Source organism: Scatophagus argus, chromosome 6, assembly GCF_020382885.2.
Source record: "Scatophagus argus isolate fScaArg1 chromosome 6, fScaArg1.pri, whole genome shotgun sequence".
NCBI lineage: Eukaryota > Metazoa > Chordata > Actinopteri > Scatophagidae > Scatophagus > Scatophagus argus.
Window position 1 is genome coordinate 19,995,495 of NC_058498.1, and position 22,112 is coordinate 20,017,606.

General features: G+C 44.2%; 1 protein-coding gene across 5 annotated transcripts in view; it reads left to right on the forward strand.

Annotated features, from left to right (window-relative positions):
* Window positions 1-22,107, forward strand: part of palld (palladin, cytoskeletal associated protein) — a 53,350-nt gene extending 31,243 nt beyond the window's left edge. For 2 of the 5 annotated variants that reach the window (XM_046392781.1, XM_046392780.1), the window contains 12 exons: window positions 11,741-12,421; window positions 13,237-13,381; window positions 13,687-13,788; window positions 14,827-14,865; window positions 15,816-16,037; window positions 16,406-16,555; window positions 16,895-16,983; window positions 17,903-18,035; window positions 19,623-19,830; window positions 19,949-20,114; window positions 20,200-20,333; window positions 20,446-22,107. In XM_046392781.1, the coding sequence (XP_046248737.1) occupies window positions 11,741-12,421; window positions 13,237-13,381; window positions 13,687-13,788; window positions 14,827-14,865; window positions 15,816-16,037; window positions 16,406-16,555; window positions 16,895-16,983; window positions 17,903-18,035; window positions 19,623-19,830; window positions 19,949-20,114; window positions 20,200-20,333; window positions 20,446-20,606 (2,230 nt within the window). In that variant the 3' untranslated portion in view covers window positions 20,607-22,107. Of the gene's footprint in view, window positions 1-5,997; window positions 6,152-11,740; window positions 12,422-13,236; window positions 13,382-13,686; window positions 13,789-14,826; window positions 14,866-15,815; window positions 16,038-16,405; window positions 16,556-16,894; window positions 16,984-17,902; window positions 18,036-19,622; window positions 19,831-19,948; window positions 20,115-20,199; window positions 20,334-20,445 lie in introns of those variants that run through there. The other 3 variants (XM_046392785.1, XM_046392782.1, XM_046392784.1) reach the window with 3 other exon arrangements.
* The last annotated feature ends 5 nt before the right edge of the window (window positions 22,108-22,112 follow it).

Sequence of the window (22,112 nt, forward strand, 5' to 3'; positions counted from 1 at the left end):
TAGCAGTTCTATTTAATAAGTGCCCAACTTTTTAACAAACCACTTTGTTGAAATGCTATAAATTCAGTAGACAGAGTGGAAACTGGGTCCCCTATAATGTATATTTTTAGCATAGGGCAATATCATGAAATAGCCTGAATATTTAACTTCATTTACATAAAGGCAGAACGAATTGAGTTTTATTATCTGAGTGAGTAGTTCACCCACCTAAACACATGAATGTCTAGACTTTCAATCTAAGAATTAATTCTAAAGTCTGGATTTCTGTACATTTAAGCTTATACTCACAGGTCCATGTTACTCATACGTGGATACCCCCAAAATTTACTCTTGGTTTTGACAGGACCCATTAGTATTTATAAAGTGGCGGCTCACTTAAATAACATTACAATTCAAGCGTCAGTGTTTATAGCTATTGGAGGGACATGTCCATGCTCAAATCTAGAGCAAATCATTCCAAATCACAGGAATAACATGCTGGAAGTCTGTGTAAGGGATGATTTTTGCTTCAATAACACTGAGCTGATGAGATGGAGGAAGTCGTTGTGTGACTTGGCAGGCAGGAGGGACTGCAGGAGACCTGAGTTGTGAAAACAGCCTTGCTGTTTTTTCTGTGCTGAAGGAAGAGAGAGCGGGGTCCATAGGTATTTGGGTTTGATGCCTGGCGTTGATGTCGGACGTCAGGATAAGAACCAAAGGAAATTCTCAAGGGAGAGGCTCAGATTGCCCAGTTGGATCTGAACCAACCCCCTGGTTTGAAGAGTTTTACCAGAACAGAGAGAATAGATAGATTGCAAATTGATGGCACTGTCTCATTGTGTGCTGCTCTGGAATTCAGCTTTTTCTTCTACACAGAAACAAATAATATTTGGTTACTTTATTTAGTTGGTAAATTTAATGCATGTGTTATTTTCAGACCACTGTAAGCAGGATGATGTGTGTTTGCCATTATTTTGTTGCCCTCTCATAAACTTCTCAGAAGATTATGAATACCAAGCAAAAAACGTTCAAGATAGCCACCCCTAAAAAGGAGAATTAGATGACTAAAACTTTCATTCTGTTGATTTGACCACAGTGTTGCCTAACAGAGGAGAATATTGTTGTAACCATTTTCCACCCAAATAAGAATTTGAACTTACAGTCCAGAAAATCATTATTTAACCACAACAGTGCAATTGGGCTCTAAATATTTTGGGAACTCATTTGTCTTTGGTTCCTCTGCAGCGCACTCAGTGGTTAGCCTGAACTGTGATTTGTCAGTCCATAGTATGTCCAGCTGATATTCTGTGATCCAGTTCCAGTAGTGCTAACCCGTAGACTAAGCTTCTATTTCTGTTTTGAAGTTTTAAGAATAGCATTGCCAAAGCAACATGGCAGCTTGTTATAGTCATTATTGAACACTTGACACTGAAACAAGAACCTGGTCCTGTTTAAATCTGCTTCCAATTTCTTTTACTAGTGGCCGGCGATTTCTTATTAAACTTGTTTAACTGTCTTCATGTCGTTCTGCTCAGTTGTCAGTCTGCTTGAACCACTGTATATTGTACCTCACAGATATATCCATTTGCAAAGAGGACCCACTACAACCAAAGAGCATGACAGACCATTCAAAAACAGACTAGTCCTCTCAGTTCTCTGACTACTGAATTAAGTTTTTGTGGCAGGTGATTCCAGACTTTTGGAAGGTAATTCTGTGTGTTATGTAATGCACCTAAAGATGATGTTAGGATTGAAACCTACTTGATTGTGAGAAATGGTCCTGAAGATAAACTGTGATTTCTGCAGAAGGCTCTAAATAAAGACCTGGAGGGATTAGAGAACACAAAACACGCTGTGAGATGAACCATAATTCAGCTGGATGAGACTTTGTCTCTCAGCATAACACAACTCCCCTCTGTTCAGGGCTCTCCAGGGTTTAACTGTACACACGTGACCGTCTGTAAAGGCACATCATGATAGACTGATAACACCTGGAGCTTGCAAATCTCTGTTTGCATGTGCTTATGCACATGCATGCACATGTTTGTGAGTGTGTGTGGGTGTGTTGATGGATGAGATGTGTTCAACATCAGCTGTCCTGTTTTGATAAAGTTACATGTTAGTGTGGAATTCCACACAAGAGAAAAACACGTGCATGTGGTTGTGTGTTTTCACATTTTTGATATCCAGATTTTAATTGCTTTGCTGTTGAAGCAGTTCTTTACTGCTGACTCACCTCCCGCTTCTAGGAAAATCTATTAATGATACAGTGAAACTTTAAGGTAAGATAGTGAACAGCCAGTTCACAGCCACAGCCAGAGACTGACAAACAAGCCTACAAGAGGAGGAGACAGTCAGAAGTATCAAGCCAGTGCAACACATGGAAGGCGTGACCACCATGATATTGACCGTGATAATAGGGGCAAAGCGTTATATTATAGGTTGGGATAATGTCTGGGTGGGCGTCAAACACCAAACACAGGTAGCACAGGCAACAATTATCCTCAAACCATTTTGAGGCTTAATCTTTCTTTCATAAGACCAGGAATCAACTTTGACAGTCAAAATTGTTCTGTAGCACGGATTTTATTCCGCAAAGTGCTTATGTGTTTTGTGCTTATGTTGTACTCTCATTAGTAACATTTTTTTCGCAGCTCTACAGTGTGTTTATTTTTATTCTGTATGCTAAAGTTACTGATGAAAAACCATCAGCACTCAGCTTTTAGAGTTCACTTCTATCTGTACTTACAGTATAAATTGATCAAAGTTTTCCAGACATGCATAGCTCCATGCCTCCTTCATCACGTCTACTCAAGGTGACCACTGGTCTGAGACTTGGGCATTTTGCAGTCTGAGCATGAAGGTTATTTGTCCATGATGTGAATTTCCTTTGCCACTGACTGCCATGTGTCTTAAGTTGGAGACACTTTTTTTTAAGCCTGAAATTGTATTTTAAATACAAAAAAATACAAAAATATAACATGATACAATCATGATCATCACACCAAACCAAAACCCGAAATGCTGTAATACTGAGTTATTGTCCAGCCCTAACTGACACGAACGCACAGGAGCTTAGAACAACAGTGTGTAAATGACACCATGTGTATCGCGTACCAGCTTGAATGTTTCCAGGCTTTGCATGTTTACATATTGCAGTGATAAAGATGAAGAATGGCCTAATCCACTTTAATGTGGCCTGTATTGCATGCAGCTTGACCTTATACCTTTCAATCCATGTCCGCTGACATAATTGCCATACCGCTGAGATTAAATGATTTCTGCAGTAGCTCCAAACCTCTTTAACCCCAGTGAGGCTGTTGTCAGGGGAACAGCATGCAAACTGAAGGCAACAAACTGTGCTTTGCCAACAGCCCTCATCAGTCTCCCACTGTCACACACACACACACACACACACAACTTATGTTTTACAGTGTGAAGTCGTAGCAGGTGATTGGCTGTCCCTGTCTGTACTTCTTTCATACATCACAGTAGGATTTTTCAGGCTTGCTGTATTAAATTTAAAGCAGGATCTATAATCTGTTTGTGTTACATTGCTGAGCAAGGAGCTCCAGCTGCCAGGATTTGTCACATATCTGTGCTGTGACTCAGAGCTTCCTCTCAGCAGTGTGTTTGTGTTTACGAGGTGCAAGTCATGAACTCTCTAATGAAGTATTAACTATCACTTTCTTGTAGAGGTGTTGCTTGTGGTTTTATGGAAAGCAGGAAACATGCATGTTAAAGAACCACATATGGTACTTAGAACCTTGCTTGTGGTTCATCGTCATCCAACGTTTAATTAAAAACGGAAGTGAAACCCTGACTTTGGACCAGTTCCCTAATGGATACCTTCACTTCATTGAACACAGGCCAGAGGGCTTTTTTATTATCCAGCAAATGGAAAAAGGCAGAAAGAGAAAGTTTTTTTGTCATCAGGGGGAGAAAGAGGTTGTGCAACAGACAAAAAAAATGAAGTCACCAGAGACACAAGAGAGCAGGAAAAGATAATTTCACATCAACCTCCAGAGTCAGAGATGGGCAGTCCTTAAAAGGACATGGGAGACACAGGATTGGCTAAGACACCAGAACAACTAACCACCGGATTGGTCGGTCTGGCTAGAATGACCTGCATGGAATGGAGAAGCTTTCCAAATAAGGAAGAGAGTTGTCGGAGCTGACCTTCATAACACAGACAGGGGGCTGGAGGAAAGAGGGGTGAGCAGAGGGAGTAGGGAACGATGAAAAGAGAGACGAGGGGAGCCAGAGACCAGGGTGTATGCTTGGAAGTTGACAGCATGGAAACTAACAGGCCTCAGTGATCCCTTCATAGAGAGCAGGCTGTGTTTCCCAAGAAAGAACACCCTGGTATGTTAAACACTGAGAAACACACGGATAAATACACGTTACCGTACATACAAACAAGCTCGGAGAATCACGTTGTTTCCGGATGAGGTCAAACAACCTCTGATTAGATTCTGACCCCGGCTGTTAGTGCGAGCGTTGTGTGTATATGTGTGTGTGTGTGTGTGTGTGTGGCTGCACGTGTGGTATAAAGTTTATCTTCCTTCAAATACACTCCCAGTTGGACCAACACACCACTTCCACTTGTGGACGTTAATTAGAGGGCGTAACAATGTATACACACACTGATCTCATGACACGGCTGTCACCAAGAACCAACTGTGAGAGGATTCACTCTGACTCGTCAAGTGTCAATGAGTCAACACACAAAGAATGACTCGCACATCTAGAGAAAGACCCTCTGCTAATGACTTACTGACCTTTCCCCACCATGCAGACACAATTACATGTACTACACACCACACTGGACCGGATCCCTGGCCTCTCGCCTTCCATCAACACGCTGTGACTCATCAGCAGCCTGGAAAACGCACACCGGCTCTAAAAATAGAGGCATTACACACAAAAATAGAAATGATGAATTCCCAAAAAGGTTTTGTTTCATCCCACAAAAATGAAGGAGAAAATTCTCCTGTGAACATATTTCAAACAGGAGCGACTTCATCTGAGTAAATGAATAATATATTTATTTTCATGCATGATTAAGATGAAAATATCTTTTAGTCTTTGGTGATTAGCCCCCATCATGACATCATTATATTTTAAGAGGGAATGAGAAGCCTCTCAGAAGCCTGAGCAGGAAAGGAAACCCCCCCTGATGGAACCTAGAGAGTGGTGAAGGTGGAGATGGGATGAAGAACTGGATGTGATGAGGAGTGGGCTCTGATGGGCACTGAACATGATGGACTGTAGGTGAATGAGTGCAAGAGGTTGGCGGGTTTAACTGAGTGAATTCCCATAGTCAGCTGATTGAGAAGAAGCAGAGAGGGAGAGAACTGTGAATAGATAAGTGTAAAGATAGTCCTTCTGCCTGAACTTCCAGAGAGCTTCATTTCATTTCAGTGAATGGAACCAGATCTGCAGTATTTGTGATTGTCTGCGTACACAGTGGCACACTGACTTACCCAGATAGCTCCAAAGATCCAAGACAGTACATGTGTTACATAAAACTATTGTTTTCCATATGCGCAGCATGTGGATAATAGTCACTGTGCTCTGTCTAGATAATGTTTCTGTGGGCATAAAGATTTCACAGAATATGGATTTTATTTCCAGAAAGGGCGTTGTGTCAATGCTTACCTTACAATGGGCACATTTCATTTGTGTCATCTGAAACTGAAAGAATTGTTCAGATGATTAATTTCTTAAATCAATCTTCCATTCTCTCTCCTCAGTCATCCTGTCTTTCTAGTCTTTAGTCCTTCAGGAGAGGAAAAAGACCAATAAAAGCAACAAAATATAGGTGTCTCTTTCATTCTGCTCTTCTTGTGCGGCTTTTATTTTTGTTCCCTGACTCCCAAAAGGGAGGTTCCTCAGTCAGACAGTTTATGGATGAGCTTTTATTCTGAAAGAGGTTGGTCTCAGGCAGGCTTGGAGCTTTTATTGTGAAGAGGAGGAGCTCACAGACAGACTGACTCATGCAGAGAGAGAGAGAGAGAGAGAGAGAGAGCGAGCGAATGCGTCTGTCACTGTCTGGCTGCTCAGAGCTCTATATATGCTCCTCATACCTGGCAGGGCAGCACTGCAACGTAGTTTACTCTCCTGCAGGGAAATATCAGAGCTGCTGCACACCGAGACCACAACACTGAAGGTAAAACTTTTCCTTTTGTGTACACTGACAACTCACTGAAACTTCAGTGGGACTGATGGAACAATGAGGAAATGGATAAAAGATTAACTTAATGATACTTCTCTTTAAAGTTTGAGCTCTCAGAGAGGAACCATTTTAAATCTGTTATTGGCTTCTTCTTTTCTTTCTTTTTTTTTTTTTTAGTTAAAAAGGCAGTGGACAAATACTATGTCATTAAATTTGAATCAGTGAGAAGAGGCAAATATATATATGTATTTTTTTTCATGTGTTCCTCCTGGTTTACCAGCCCGGCATGTTAATGTTTAAATCGTATGTTTTCAGAATGGGTTTGTGGTATTCTGGGAGCACAGAGAGGTTGAGTGCAATACCCATTCATTTGCTGGAGGCTCTGGAAAGGTAGCGAGTTCAGGCTGTAGAGACAAAGAGAAGAAGAGCAGCATCACTGTGACTTTAGTCAGTAGTTTTCTTTAGAGTGTTGTGTCTGTGATACAGACCAACTGTGTTTTTGTGGCGAGGTTCATTTGTTTGCAGAGCTCCTCGGTGGAGTCAGATGGATTAGTTAACACAATAGAGTCTGTTGGGTTAGAAAGCTTGTGTCTGACTCTGCTCTAACTGTCTCACTGGCTGATGTCTTCTGAGCCAACTCCTCACTCTCTGCCTCTCTTTCTCCCCCTGGTTCTTCCTTCCCCTTCCTCCTCCTCCTCCTCCTCCTCCTCCTCCTCTCCCTTCTCTCCTGCTGCTAATCCCATTTGATGGCAATGTCTTTCCCACTCCAATCCAGAGAAGAATGTCTTCAGCATTCTTGCTACAGAGAAAGGAAGAAAAAAAAAACACTCCCCGTCTCACTTGGACAGAGAGGCTAAAAGGGCGGAGGAGTGGGGAGAATAGGGAGGGATGGATGGAGGCATATAGAGAAAAGGAGGCCTGGCTGAGTGAATGGAGCCCTCTTCACCTACACTTGGATATGAAATATGAGCCCAGATAGAGAACAAGGGGGAAAATAATAGAAGAAGGAAAAAAGAAAATAGGGCAGGGAGAAAGTGGGTGAACGGAGCAGCCGTGAGCTGTTGGCGTGGCTGGACTAAGAAAAACGCTCTGTGCTGTTACGTTTTAAAGAGAGTGGGGGAAAGGAAAACAGTCTGGTTCTGTTTTATGTGGTGTGTGTGCAATTAGAGCAAGAGAACGAGGAGGAGTGGGGGCTGCCCGAGGAGGATAGGGGCTGAAAATAACTTAAGGACACCAGGAGAACAACGGCTAAGAGAGAACATGTCAGCTGACTGGGGGGGTGAATGAATGGATGCTGCAGAAAGAGAATTAAAGACTTTCTCCTATCCTAATATCGTGTGTTCCCAGCAGCAGCAGCAACTGCAGCAGAAGCCTGGTTTTTGGGGGTCAGACAGCCCATGAGACTTTGTTGAAATGTTTTTGGAAACTTGGAGCGGCTCCTTTGCTTGTGTGCTTTCTCTTGTGAGAGTACAGGATGAGGGAGGAGGGAGAAACAAATAGAGACACAAAGTGCATGAAGATTTTACATTTGAACTCCCACATGCAAAATTTGAATGACTTTGTGTGTCTTTATTGTGTCATCTTGTGCTTTACGGTCTCTGTCTCACTCTTTCCTGTAGCTGTTTTAGCAATTCCAAACATGACACGGAAAGCATTTCTTCATATCAATCAAACCAGAAGTGACTTGTCACAGTTTTACTCATAGTCTGTCAGCCTGACAGTCAGTCAGACATCAGCTCAGTCGCTACGTCAGATTGATGGTCTGGATTTGCTTGCGGGCATCAGACAAGCTCCTACTGATGCACTGTTGTGATGACGCAATGCTCGACAGTGAATACAGCTGTCAAACCTGTGAACCAGGTGGGTGACTAAAACGTTTTGTGAATCCGAGGCTTTGGTGGTTTAATTTGTCGTGGGTACTGTCACGATCCCCTGGTCCGAGTCACAGTTCGCACGAAAACAGTGTGTGTGCTGTATGTTTGTGTCAGGCAGGGTTTCTAAGGCCGTGTTTGTGTTGTAGGTGTGATACCTGAGCTCAGTTTAACTATTCGTATATAAATCATTTACAAATGGCAAGGTCATGCTGTTACTAAGCCACAGGTGTTTGCAGAAACACACATCCAGAGGTGTAAAGCAAACACACGAAGGGCCTATAGCCTGGAAGTGGTCAGAACACCCACTAAAGCCTGTCCCTTGTCCCACTTGTTGCACAGCCAGGAAGATGCCTTGTTTCTTCTCATCTCACTTTTTCTGTTTCTAAAACACAGACACGTCCTTGGTTTCCCGCATGTTGTTGTTTACAGCGGGAAACCCCTCATTACTGCCTATGTACACTCGGCCACTTCCTGCCCCCCCCCCAGGGCATGCTTCAGATGGCCTGTTCTAATAAAGCAGCTCCATCTTTTCAGGCAGCTGCAGAGCTAAGGAGATGGGCGGCAGATAAACGTGCCAGTGGCAGCAGAACAGTGGATGACTGTGGGTCATTATTGTTCAGGAAGCACAAACCAAGCAGCAAGAGTAAACATGGTCATTTAAGATGTTGAGGTCTTTGCTTATTAAAGCAGCATGCCGCTGGTGAAGACCCGATTCATCTGGCACGCTCTCAATGTTTAGTTGACTGATACATCACTGGGCTGTAAAACACACTTTCAATTAAGTTTCTGTTGAGCTGTTCCTGGATCTGTTTATTGAGCTTTTCCATGTAGAAACTGGACAGACAAAGTTACTCCGGAACAGATTCTTCTTTTTTTTCTCTCCCATTAAATAATTTAGAGACAGGATCCAGCCCAAGGAAAGTATTTTTCAGGATGAAAAGGGGAACTGCCTTGCCTATTTATACCACCAAAACCAGGGTATAGAAATGAGAGAGGCAATGAGGGAGAAAGACATAAGAGAATGACAGACAGAGGAGTTGGAGCGATGGCTCTCAGCGGAGCACAGCGCTCTGTGGGCCAGCTGGCCCAGACCAGCACAGCAAAACACAGGGCCGTTGGCATGGCCACAGAGGAACACTTCCCTCCTAATTCAGCCCTGCGCTGCCAGAGACAAAGAGTCAGAGAGAGAGAGAGGTGGAGGTCTGGTCTGCTTCTTGGGCCATCTGTAGATACCTTATAATGGTTTACACAAGGTACAGGTCAGGTTTTATGGCAGAGCACCGCTGGGATGAAAAGACAGGACATTGTGTGCATACAGCAGTCTTGTTGTGCACTTTGAGGCAGAGGGTCACACAGTCTGGATGACCCCCGTTCTATGCTTGATGTAAATCCTTTAGTGGGCCATAAAACTATTCATCCAGCTGTAAATTATACGAGCTGACCTTTTCATGCACAGCCTCATGTGAAGCACGCCAAATGTCCACACAAGAAGCAAAATCTAATCTGACTGAATCTGAGTTCTGTTCAATTCAAATGGCGGTTCATTTTAAAGCAGAAGGATGATTTGATTGTGTACCAACACATACTTCAGGGATTTCTTGACCATACTAAGAGAGAGAGTTTGTTATGATACAATGTACGGCTTTGTAATGAATGAAGGTGCTTGTTCAGCCATAGTTGCTTTATATAGAAAGCACCTTTTAAGGCAAAGGGGTGATGTCAGTTACAGCTGGACAACATCCACTCTGCCTCCCGGGCACACATTTACATACATTTACTCATGTCAGAAGCATAACTGTTAAACAGAGCTGTCTTTCTCACCACCATGCTTATCTCCTATGTAAAAAACACAGGTCAGCCCTGTGAAGGTCTTTGAGCTCTTTCATGCTGGGGTAGTAAAGCGATGTGTCAGGTTGAAAGGGATGAGGCTGTGAGGAAATGAAGTGTGTTTCCTCTCTGCTGGAGCAGACGGGCAGGGTGCTTCTCCCCTAACACTCGGAGAACACAGCCAAAAAAGGAATCAAACCGCTTGCGAGCGCTGTGGGCTTCACAAGCTGCCAAAGTATTCCTGTAAAAGCACTCTTTCGGTGGAGGCTCGACTATAAGACCTCAGGACAATGTAAAGAAAAAAAAAGTGTATACAAAGAGGAGGACTTGTTGAATCTATGGTGTGTTCTCTCAGTCAGTGAATCCCGAGAGGTGAACACCGGGGCGCTGGAATGATCACAATTGAGTCTTCTGAATAACGGCTATTTATTTGGGCATGTGCAGTCTCCACTGGAGGGGAGCATATGACCAAAATAAGTGGCTAGGACAGACTAATCAGTCATGTTGCTGTTGGATTGTGTGGTGGATTTGTTACACTCTGCTACAACTGTCAGTTTTGTGAAATATTCACTGGTGTTGTTTGCAAAAGTATACGGGAGGAGGCTGAAGGCAGGGGGCGTTTCTCTGCATTCTCACAGATGAAAAATAGTCAAAAGACTCCACTGATTATTGAACATCTGGAAGCGATTTAGGCACGTGAACTTGGTCCTGGTGGACCCCTGACAACATGCAGTACTGGGATGCACATTATATTCTGAGCAGGCGGCTTATGAAGAACTCACCAGTCTCACACGCACACATAGCTGTATACTCTGAAGGGTTAGAACTTCATACTTTCCCAAAGACCCAAGTCCTCCTCCTGTTTATCAAAGAGGGCATCACTACTGCGTTTAAAAACCTTCCCGGTATGAGTAGAGCTTATTTTGGGGATTCTGCAAGAAAATAAAAACTTTAGGTTTTGAGCTGGTGACGGTACAAAAAGTCAAAACCTCCTTCTCTCCCACAATGACGTGACAACACAGTGAATCAACCAAGCTGGGGGAGAGACTGGATGACCACACCTCTGTGAAAAAACACAATACCTCATCATCACGACCCATCCCTGGCAAAATGACACCACAACATTGCATTTTTGTTTTTCTTTCATCACAATGCCATTCAAAGCCACACCTCAACTGTGTGGTTCACTTGTCTTATTTTTCAGATAGAAAAGCATGATGTCTGAACTCTGCCCTGCACCGGTTCACAGTCCATTAGGGCTACCACAGAGCTGCTTTTCTCTCTACCACACTTATCTCCTCATTCCTCCTCCTCATACTTGATGTATTGTCAACAGGCTGGCTTTTTAACAAGTCTTTGTTAAAGTCTAGAGGCTGATAACCTATCAGTCCTTGCTGCTGGCGCAGTGGTTTCCTCCCCAGAACACGCTCTTAACACACACACAATTTGTCCACATAACACTGAACCTCAGGCCTGACAAGCTATCACCCTCAGACCAGAGGAAAAACTGTTTAGTTCCTGTTGAAAACTGTGGACTCAGGACCACATGCTGATATCATCCTCAAGTTGCTTTCTGTCTTTAATAATTAACACAGTTTGCTCTGTTTCACCCTGCTGTCCCAGCACTGTGATTGGCATTTTAACTGTCCATCGATTATGCTCACATCTGGCATCTAACATTTGTGCCAGTTGTGTTCTGGCTACAGTTGGATGGAGACCAGCCAGTGGTGTCATGCTTAAAGTGAAAACAGCTGCGTGATTTTGTAACTACAAGTGGTGTTACTTTGTTACAAAGATCCCCTGCCTCATAAAGAGTGAAAATTCCTTTAGAAAACTTCACATTATGATATCTGTCACTGATGATGAGCAATCTGCTTCACAGGAACGCGTCCCAGCTGAAGCAGCTGCAGGACCAGATTCTATTGGAGCAGCAGGAAGCAGCTAACTGGCAGCAGCAGCAGCAGCAGAGCCAGGAAGTCCCGCCTTCAGCTCAGCAACCACCTCAGGAAGTACCTCCACCTGCTCCACCATCTCCACCTCTCCCCCCTCCTCCTCCCTCCTTCCAGGAGTTGGAGAGCAACGCAGCCATGCAGGCCAGCACCTTCAACTACGCCCGGCCCAAGCAGTTTATTGCTGCTCAGAGCCCTGGTGGGGCGGGCTATGTCTCCCAGTCCTCTGGCTCCTCAGGGTCCAGCCTGTCCTCCCCCTTGTCCCCTCCCACCTCACACAAGCCCTTCAGCAGGGTCAGTGTGCCCCCCTTCACCAAGGCAGGCAGTGTGGAGTCTCCAAGCTCTCCTTCCTTCCCGCCTCCACCTCCGCCCTTCCTCAGCTCCAGTAACCTGTCCTCTCCATCAGGCCCTGCCCAAGACTTCCCTCCCCCTCCGCCTCCTCCCCCACCACCCATCCCCTCATCTCCAGCCTACTCAGATATGTCCTCGCCATTCTCCTCTGTCCCTCCATCTCCAGCCTCCAGCTTCCTGTCCTCAGTGTTGCCCTCCACACCTTCCTCGCCCAGCAGTCCAACAGTCAATGCCCTGGGCCTTCCTAAAGGCAATGGGACTGTGTAAGTACCCCTCACATGTACTTTTGCACATAGAGCTTTCTTTGTGTCTGTCCGCTTATGTAAGATTTGTATGTTTTTCACACGCAGTGTGTCTCAGGCGAGTTCAGCTCCCTGTCAGATGCTGCCAGCTGAAGGCAGGATGTCTGCTAGATGGAAGATGACATGTTTACATTTTTATTCAGCATGTTTACAGGAAAATGCTAACTGAAGATCCCTTTTAAACACACAGAAAGCCACACACGTAGACACAAAAGTGCTTTAGCCTCCATATGGCACAGAAATATACACAAGGACCTCAGAGGACACTCAGATTTCAGTATCATAGATTGTCTATACAGTGATATCAGTTTACTGGCTGTCAGGATCTATCACTTCACAGAGCTCATGCTCAGCTCGTTTGGACTGTTAAGATTTCAGGCTCTACATATTGAGTTAGCTGATCAAAATGTCTTGTTGTGGAGATAATCCTTGTCTGATGGCAGGCTGGAGGAAGAAATTATTATTTTGTTTTATTCCTCCATCATGGACATTCCTCCTTCAGCTCTTTGCCAGTCATTTTTCATCAGCCCCTCACTCACTCCTGCACTCCCCCTCTTATCCTGGCATTCCTGCTGCAGTATTAAGAGATAAGAAGACACACTGTGGAATGCTACGGCTGGACATGTCCAGATAAGGGTGGATGTGAGAGGGCCAGAGAGGAGAGGAGAGGAGAGAGGAAGAGGAATTAGGACGTATTGAGATAACGTGTGTGCGTCACAGAGCAGAGTGTCACGACTTTAATGTTGACAAAAATTTCTGTTCTGTTCCTCTTTCAGCAAAGTGTTCCCCAAGAAGTCCTCAATCACCAGGACACCTCGCATCACCTCTGACTCGGACATCCAAGGATCCAAGGATGCCGTCATCCAGGACCTGGAGAGAAAACTGCGCTTTAAAGAGGAGCGCATAAGCAATGGTCAACAGGTGTGTCTGTGCTGTTGTGTGTTTTATTTTTCCACTACTGAAACCACTGTGTGTTTGCAGGCAGTTAGAGAATGCACGTGTTCATTAACACAGATTAACAAGTCATCCAACTTTTCATGCAAGAAGACAGATTTACTACCTATAAAAGTATATTTAAAGAAGCTCTTGTATTTTCCCCATATATAATTACGTCCCCAGTTAACACATGGTAGTGTTGATACAGTAGCTGATGGTGTGTATAAGTGTGTGTTTGTTCTGCAACTCACACACTAACCCCCGCTGACCCCATTAATCCCTGCTTCCAGAGGTTAACCTATGAGGAGAAGATGGCTCGCAGACTGCTGGGTGCTGACAACGCTGCCACAGTGTTAAACACACAGGACACAGAGGAGGAGCCAGTCACACAGGTACGGTGGCTCCGCGGATCCACACACCTGGAGGGGAGAATCCCACACACATCCACACTCAACTGAAATCATACAGGCATGGCAACGTTTGACCGACATGTCTACACCAGCAGCGTTTACTTTGTTTTTGACACTAATCCCACTGTTGCATGTATACCACACAATCACCCGTCTGTTTTCAGTTTTGTCCTCTGATACTGCACCGGTGTCATTCCTGTCTTATGACTACTGGCTTTCCTTTATGCCCTGTTGAATCAGAGCACACCCCCACCCTGAGTCCCTGTAAACACTGTTGAAGAGCGAGTTATGAAAGCATGTTATAAACACTAAAGTCCTCCAGAGCCGTCCATAAAAAGCTCTGTTTATGCAAACTGGTAGAAACCAGTGTTGCTGCAAACATGCTGGGGGAGTAACACAGTCTGAAGGCTTGTGCGGCCATTAGTCTGACTGTGAGCCACCAAAAAGTTCTGTGGACATGTCAGAGTATAGCACCTCCACACAGAGTTGGTTGTTCATTCACAGACTTTTTTGCATGTGTAAATGGTTGTTTATGTTAATCCTTTATCAGGGCTTATTTCTACTTATTTATAGTTAGATTTTTGTCAATTAAAATTGGGCCAATAGTAAAGATGAAAGCTTAATTTAGCTTTCAGTTTTACTGAGTAACAGCGATATATATATATATATATCAGTCAATGAAAATGAAAAAGTGGAAAGACAGAGTGGTCAAAGTGGCTCTGAATGACATTAACAGAAAACACACCGCGATTAGTTAAGTAAAATCACAATGCAGTGGAAATGACTACAAATGAAATGGAGTTAGTATCAAGTCATCCCAGTGTGATGGGATCTGATTGGTTGAGGCGCTGTAGCACGGCATGCCTCTGAGCACAATCGTGTTTTGATATTCAAGCATGTGAATGTGCACACACGCCCACTGAAGCTCACATCACACACAGAGTAACTGTTTCCCGCTCTGTGTGATGCAAAGTGACAGCCCAGCAAACAGACAAAACAAAACCTTTTTTCTCTCAACAGGAAGACAAGTGGTCTGATAGACAATCATTCCCTCAAAAGGTTTTTGAAATCTTTGTTTCCCTCTGTCACCAGCTGGTTTTTCATTCACTTTGTGGAGAATGTCACTGCGTGTGTTAACGTGTACACTAAAAGCTCCAGTGTGTTCACTTTGACCAGAAAAGGATTAGGTCTGGGAATTGGCTGATAAGGGAACAAACAGTACACAAAAGGCAGCGATTTGTGTTCTGTTCCCCCGTGGACCAGTGCTGACTGTGTAGTCCATTCACAGGCAGGTGTGTCTGGTAAACACAACAGAACAGCACCTACTGAGCGTGTGTACAACTTTGTCTCTGCACCTTTTACGGATTATTGTTGCTGCTCAGTGCAGGTAGTGGAAACTGATTAAGTTAAAGCACGTTCGAGCTCGATTGCAACACAAGTCAGCACGTTTGGTTGCACTTTGTTCTGCTGCAATGCATGTTGGAATGTTACTACGTTTGATGTGTATGCAGCTGGGAATTGGGAAAACTGAATATGACTTTGATAGCTTTTATAAAAGGAACATGCTGCTCTAGCTGGGTCAGTGCTATCACAAAACAATTCCTCAGCAGATCGGGATGGGCCACTTCAGTGATTGCTGTTGTTATGAGTGGCGGGAGTGAGTTCAGAGGGATAAATGCTGGCTTTGCAGCTGTGCCTGAGGCCTGTCATTATCTGTGCGATGTGTCATCAGACCATACAGCTCTGCAGATGTTCCCTCTGCCTCAGCAGAGCTACACCGATGAGAGATTGATGGAGATGGTGGGAAGGGCGAGTGGCTCATCTGAGCTCAGAGAATTGGGAGAAAGTTGTCAGTTTGGGTGAAGAAAGGTTAATGAGTGTGTAAAAAAAATGTATTGAAAGCTTTCTGTGCACTCTGCAGCGCTCTCCTTTGCCACATGGCGTAGCTGGCGTAGTATTTGTGCCTCAGCCTCTCTTTAACTAACTTTCTCTCTTTCTCTGCCGCGTAGGAATACAAAGTGTCCAGCTTCGAGCAGCGCCTCATCAGCGAGATCGAATTCCGTCTGGAGCGTTCTCCGGTGGAGGAATCAGATGACGACGTGCAACACGATGAAAACTCCGCCGGCAAGGGGGTGGCACCATCCTTTGACCAGAAGCTCAAACATTACAAAGTCTTTGAGGGGATGCCGGTCACCTTCTCCTGCAAGGTCAAAGGAGACCCCCAACCAAAGGTGGGAGGGCTGGTACCGAATGATTAAACATGTTTGGTGACAATACTGTGGCGGTTTTTAATTTTAGATAAATGTTCGGTAATTGTGAAGCATTTATAACTCCCTAGCTTGGGAGTTGCTGACGTGTGATGTTGATGATGGAGGGTGTAGATATTGTACATATGCTCTGTTTTGTGATAAGGGCCTGGGCTGGCTGCCTGGCTCTGACCACATTAATGACATGGTGATGACAGGCTTCAGAATGAACTGATGAAATAAAAGTGCATGTGTTTTCTTCTGTTATCCACTGATTTTAGTGTCAAGGTCAGTCTGTGAAATCGCAGCTTGTCTGACAGTCGTCTTTTGTTCTGTCTTATCTTGCGTCACAGGTCTACTGGTTCAAAGATGGTAAGCAAATCTCCAAGAGGAGCGAGCACTACAGGATCAGCCGCGATGCCGATGGGACCTGCTCTCTGCACACTGCTGCAGCCTCACTGGATGACGATGGCAACTACACCATCATGGCAGGCAACCCTGAGGTGAGCAGACGGATGCAGAGCTTGGGGGGGGGGGAACAAAACAAAGCAAACAAGATAAATTATGGTAGAAAATTCTGCACCATTTTATAATAAAGAAAACAAAGCACACACTCATCTGTCGCCAGCCTGAATAGGAAGTGGGCGTTGAATGAGACAGGAAATCACTAAAGCCCTGATGAGGGTCAAATGTTCATGTGCTACAGACTTTCTAACAGCTTTTTTCCAGCTCTGACACTCACATTTTATTTCCTCCTCCTGGTCTGACTGCTGCTAGTGCTGTGGTGGAGTGTCAGCACCTCATAAGCTCCCCCTCTCTCTCGCTCTCCCCCCTCCCCACAGGGCAGGGTGAGCTGCACCGGCAGGATGATGGTCCAGGCAGTGAACCAGCGAGGCCGTAGCCAGCGCTCCACACCCGGACACATGCGCAGGTGAGGCAGGCTGATCTCCGTCTGCACGACGTCTGCACTCACTCTCACGTCCTCACAGTACATTACTCTGACGTAAAATGTTCCAACAAGCTGCTGTTTACGCAAATGTTTGCTGTGAGCTGAATCGCGGTTGCTCCTTTGTTGATCTGTCTGTTCAGAAAAGAAAAGTTCAGTGTTAATGAGAGGGAACACCTGTTTGTTCTGCTGTTTTTTACTGCTCTGATGACCTTGTATATACAGTTTGCATTCATCCGAGCCCAGATAATGAAGAAAAAAAAAAAAAAAGAAGCACGGGAGATCACAGACGCTCCTCGCAGTACATAAAAAGCCCCACCTGTAATGTGTTATCTAGATGAACACTCCCTGACATATTTTGAGTGGGAAGAGAGATGGAGATAACGATCAGTGTCTCTTTCTTCTCCCACCCTGGTTGACATGCAGGCAGAGAGGTAATGCCATTGTAGGGCAGACAGGAACACCCAAGGGTCCTGACCTGCTATGCAGACCTGAGGGAGACTGTCACAGGTCAAGAAAAAGCAAGTGAAAAGATACCAGAATGGGAAATCAGAGCAGAACAGTCCGCATATGTTCATATTATGTCCATGAAAAGGGGTTATAAAAGTGCGCGTGGGTGTGAATAGACCATTCTGTATTTAGAGTAAGAGCATTATTAGGGTATTGTAGTACATTAAGAGTATAACACAACAGACCCAAAAGCAGATTCATGCTCCAAAGGGAGTTTCACATCTGCTCAAATTAAATACTCGAATTTGTTGATCCCTGACAAAATGAGCCTTTTATGAAAAAAAGACAAGATTATGTTATCAGTCCACCTTTTTGAATATTTTTGAATAATTCAAAATTGCAAAAAAGCAAAAAAATAATGTTGAATACTGTGTGTTTCCCCACCTTCTGTCAGGCCCAGGTCCAGGTCTAGAGACAGTGGCGATGAGAACGATAACATCCAAGAGCGTCACTTCCGCCCCCACTTCCTGCAGGCGCCCGGTGACCTCATCGTTCAGGAGGGCCGACTGTGTCGGATGGACTGCAAGGTAAACACACGCCTCCTGAGAGTGCACCCTCTACATGGGTGCACAAAGTGATGGAAGGGGGAAGGAAAGTCACCTTGTTGCCATACGATGGCTGCAACAATTTCCATATGAAACAGTTCTTTATTGATTAGGACAGAGAGACGTGTGACAATGTTTAACTGCTGAAGTTTACAGTTCACAGTAAGTGCTGAAGATTAACTATATTTATCACAATGTGGCTTCCACTGGTAAAAGGTTCAAAGAAGAAGTCGGTGGAGTGCGTTTGGTCAGCTTTGAGAAAGTGCTGCCTACTGAAGGACATTTTTAAAACTTAAAAGGAGAAATTATACACCATGTTTTTGGTCTGTTATGGCACGTCAAGCTATAAACTTTAATGTGAAGAAGACATTTTTATACACAACCACATTTTCAAGGTCTTTTTTTGACCAGAATCGTCCATTTTTTCTTTCACGTACTTAATCGAATGTGTTCACAGTCTAAGTTTGTGAAAAGGTTGAGCGGACAGCCAGCTTCTGCTAAAATGTCCTGTACCTCCATCCTGTAGGTGAACACAGTATCCAGTCTATGCTGCAGTTCTTCGATAAAGGAAAGAAAGCAGGATGGTTGAAAATAACCGAGACATGACTGGAAAGAAAAATGCCCGCACCAAAGAGAATATGTTAATCATAGTAATAGAGAAAGCCATCTCAGATCCGCCCTTTAATTCAGTGTCTGTATTGCTTTCAGGGAGGCTCCATGTCTGCGCTGCCAAAGAAACATTTCCCTTTCCTTGCATTCCGGTTTCTTTAGGGAATAAAAACCTAGCGAGATGAGATGAGATGTTTCATCACTTCCTCGGGTTTCCCATGGCTCAAAGTAAAGAATACAGAGGTGTAATTTTTCAGGGATTAAGTGGGTTCAGGTTTTCTACGATTATTTCCCCTTACACCACTGGTGCTCATTTCCTCTCTTTATCTTCTTCGTCATCACCTCGCCTCCCAGCAGCCTGCAGCACCGAGAAACTCTTTGAAAACCGGTGCATGTAATAAAATGAAACAGACCCACAATTAACTCACTATAAAAAGACTGTCTTTTTCATGCTTGTCAGAAATAAACTGAGAGTCTCCGTTCCTTCAGAGCCCTTAATGTCAGGGATATTTATAGCACATATTTATTTCCAGATCATTTGTGGCTTTCTGAAATTTCCATGCTTAAAATGTCCCAACTTCTAAAAGTGGATTGGGCCTCTTTCAGAAAGACTTATCAGTGCTTAGTCTACTCCTCCTTTGTGATATCTCTGCATGCTGTTGCTCATTTGCACACTGTAATACCAAACATATGCATACATGGCCTTCTGTGGAAAGAGAGGCGAGCCTTTTCTCGGTGCACTTTATTCCCATGACAAAGTCGACCGGGCTCCTCCAGACAAACACAACACAGACAGAATAACCAAACACTGCTGTTTCCATACACCCAATAAACACACACTTCCCCCACAGAACACATGCAGCTAATATACTCATTTCTCCAACCAAAACAAGTACTACAAATAAGCATTCACGCACTGAGTGAATTTTAACGTTTGCTGTGTTCTCTTACCACCCGTAGGTGAGCGGCCTGCCCACCCCTGACCTCATCTGGCAGCTGAACGGACAGACCATCCGCCCCGACTCGGCCCATAAGATGCTGGTGAGGGAAAACGGCGTACACTCACTGGTCATCGAGCCGGTGACCAGCCGCGACGCAGGCATCTACACCTGCATCGCCAGCAACCGAGCCGGGCAGAACTCCTTTAACCTGGAACTCATTGTTGCAGGTAAACAGAAACATTAAAAAAAAAAAAACAGTAGTTGGCATGTGCACAGAGGATCCATGCTGACACAATTTGGACCAAGGAAAGTAACAGTAACTCAGTAACATGCTCTTTTCTACAGCCAAAGAGATGCACAAGGCCCCTACGTTCGTTGAGAAGCTGCAGAACACAAGTGTTGCTGAGGGTCATCCTGTGCGACTGGAGTGTCGTGTCGCGGGGGTTCCCTACCCACAAATCTTCTGGAAGAGAGAGAATGAGTCATTCACCCACAACACGGACAGAATCAGGTAAATAAAATGTGTGAAGTAGCAGATAAAAGAGTATGTGTATGTAAATGCCTTTCCTTAGATTTGTGTCAATTTTCCTTCCCAGCATGCACCAGGATAACTGTGGCTACCTGTGCATGATCATCCAGCCGGCTATGAAAGAAGATGCTGGCTGGTACACTGTGTCAGCCAAGAATGAAGCTGGCATTGTGTCCAGCACTGCACGCCTGGATGTCCACAGTGAGTCCCAAACTCACACACACACTCTGCTGGTTGAATGAAGCATTTCTTGTTTTTTATTTTGTTTTTTTATCTCTACAAATCATTACACTCCCCTCTGCTCTGTCTTCAGCTCAATGGCAGCAGCCAAACCTCCCCAAGCCCAAGAAGGTGCGTCCCTCCACCAGCCGCTACGCCGCGCTGACAGAGAGAGGGCTGGACGTGAAGGCAGCCTTCTTCCCCGACTCCAGCCCACTGCAGCCCGGTGGCCTGGTGGAAAGTGACGACCTGTAGATGCCACAGGGAGGCGTGAGGATTGCGACGTTGCCCCCAAAAAACCCTGACAGCTGTCCCTGCTCCCAGCACTCCTGAGACAAATGTAACCGAGGGACAGAACTAAAGGGTCGGTGGGCAGAGTGAGCTGGCGCAGCCACGGTTTTCATATGTCTTTATAGTATGACACAACCCACTATATTACAGAATTCATCAAGTTGCTTCATTTTATCAACTGGACCTGGAAAATGATTGAAAGTGTTTACCACAAAGAAAGACTATTCATACATCTGCTCTCTCATGTTTCATGATCTGTTTTGCATAGGGTTGTCTTTTTAAGTGCCTTTCATGTCTTTAAAGATAAAGAAAAAACATAGAATTACTATGCATGTTCAAGTGGTGCCATTTGAAATACACAGACTAATACTGTATCTATACGTAAACACTGCACCCACTTTGTGTAGAAGTGGGACATCCCGGAGGAAAGACTTCAAAAGAGACTGAATGACTCAAAGCATTGTAGCTTTGACGAAGGAGATCGCAAACGTTTATTACGTGGGCTTGTGTAGCACAGCGCTGATATTTGCAGTATGTGGTTATAGTTGGAGTATGATACAGTCTCAGTTTTGTCAGGTCGTAGATTAGCTTGCAGGTAGCGGAAAAGGCCGGGCCTTAAAAAACAGTACGTTTAGCCTTGTTTCTTTTTCTTTTTTTTTTCTTTTTTTTTAGCGAAAGCAATGAAGTTTGGAGAAAAATGAACGCTCACGCACGGATGTTTTGTTTGTTTGTGGGAGCAGCAGCAGGAAGGTCGGATCTAACAGACAGGAAGGGACAGCGATGTGGGAAAAAAAGCAGGTTTTTTTGATGAACAGGTTTACCGTGGATAGATATGAGTGACTGTGGCAGTGGTGATGACAGAAAACCCGGTGATGGTGGGTCGTTTTGGTGATTTTTTTTTTTCCTTCTTTAATGGTTTATTTAAAAAATGGTGTGAATTGAAATTCTCACTCAGAGAGGGTGCTGTGAAAGGTTTCAGTGTATTTCTCACACACATCACAGATTATTTTTGTATGAAAAACAAATAAGATTTTTCTTTCCCGACAATCTTGACATAAATTATATCAGCAACCTTTTGTTCACTGATGAAACAATCTTTTCTGTATCATAAAGTTTTATAAATGTATTTACTGCCTTACATCACTTTTAGGCTTAATACAAACACAACTTCTTTGCATGTTATTTTTGGACACTTGTACAGTGCCAAACAACTTTTTTTTCCCAGGATGTATAAAAACAGGGGTAGAAGACACTCTAAGGAAAGTCAAAGGCAAGGTATATTTATATCTACTATTTTCACCACCTCTGTAATACTATACAAAGCGGACATTCTTTTCTGTGTCTGTTCGGAGCTTGCATCAGCTGACAGTTACTGTGTTTGCACATTTCTATGCCAATCAATGCCTGTATATGGATTGTTCTCCTGATATTATTTTAGGTTATGAAAGTTAATAAAAATCAAACTGAAGA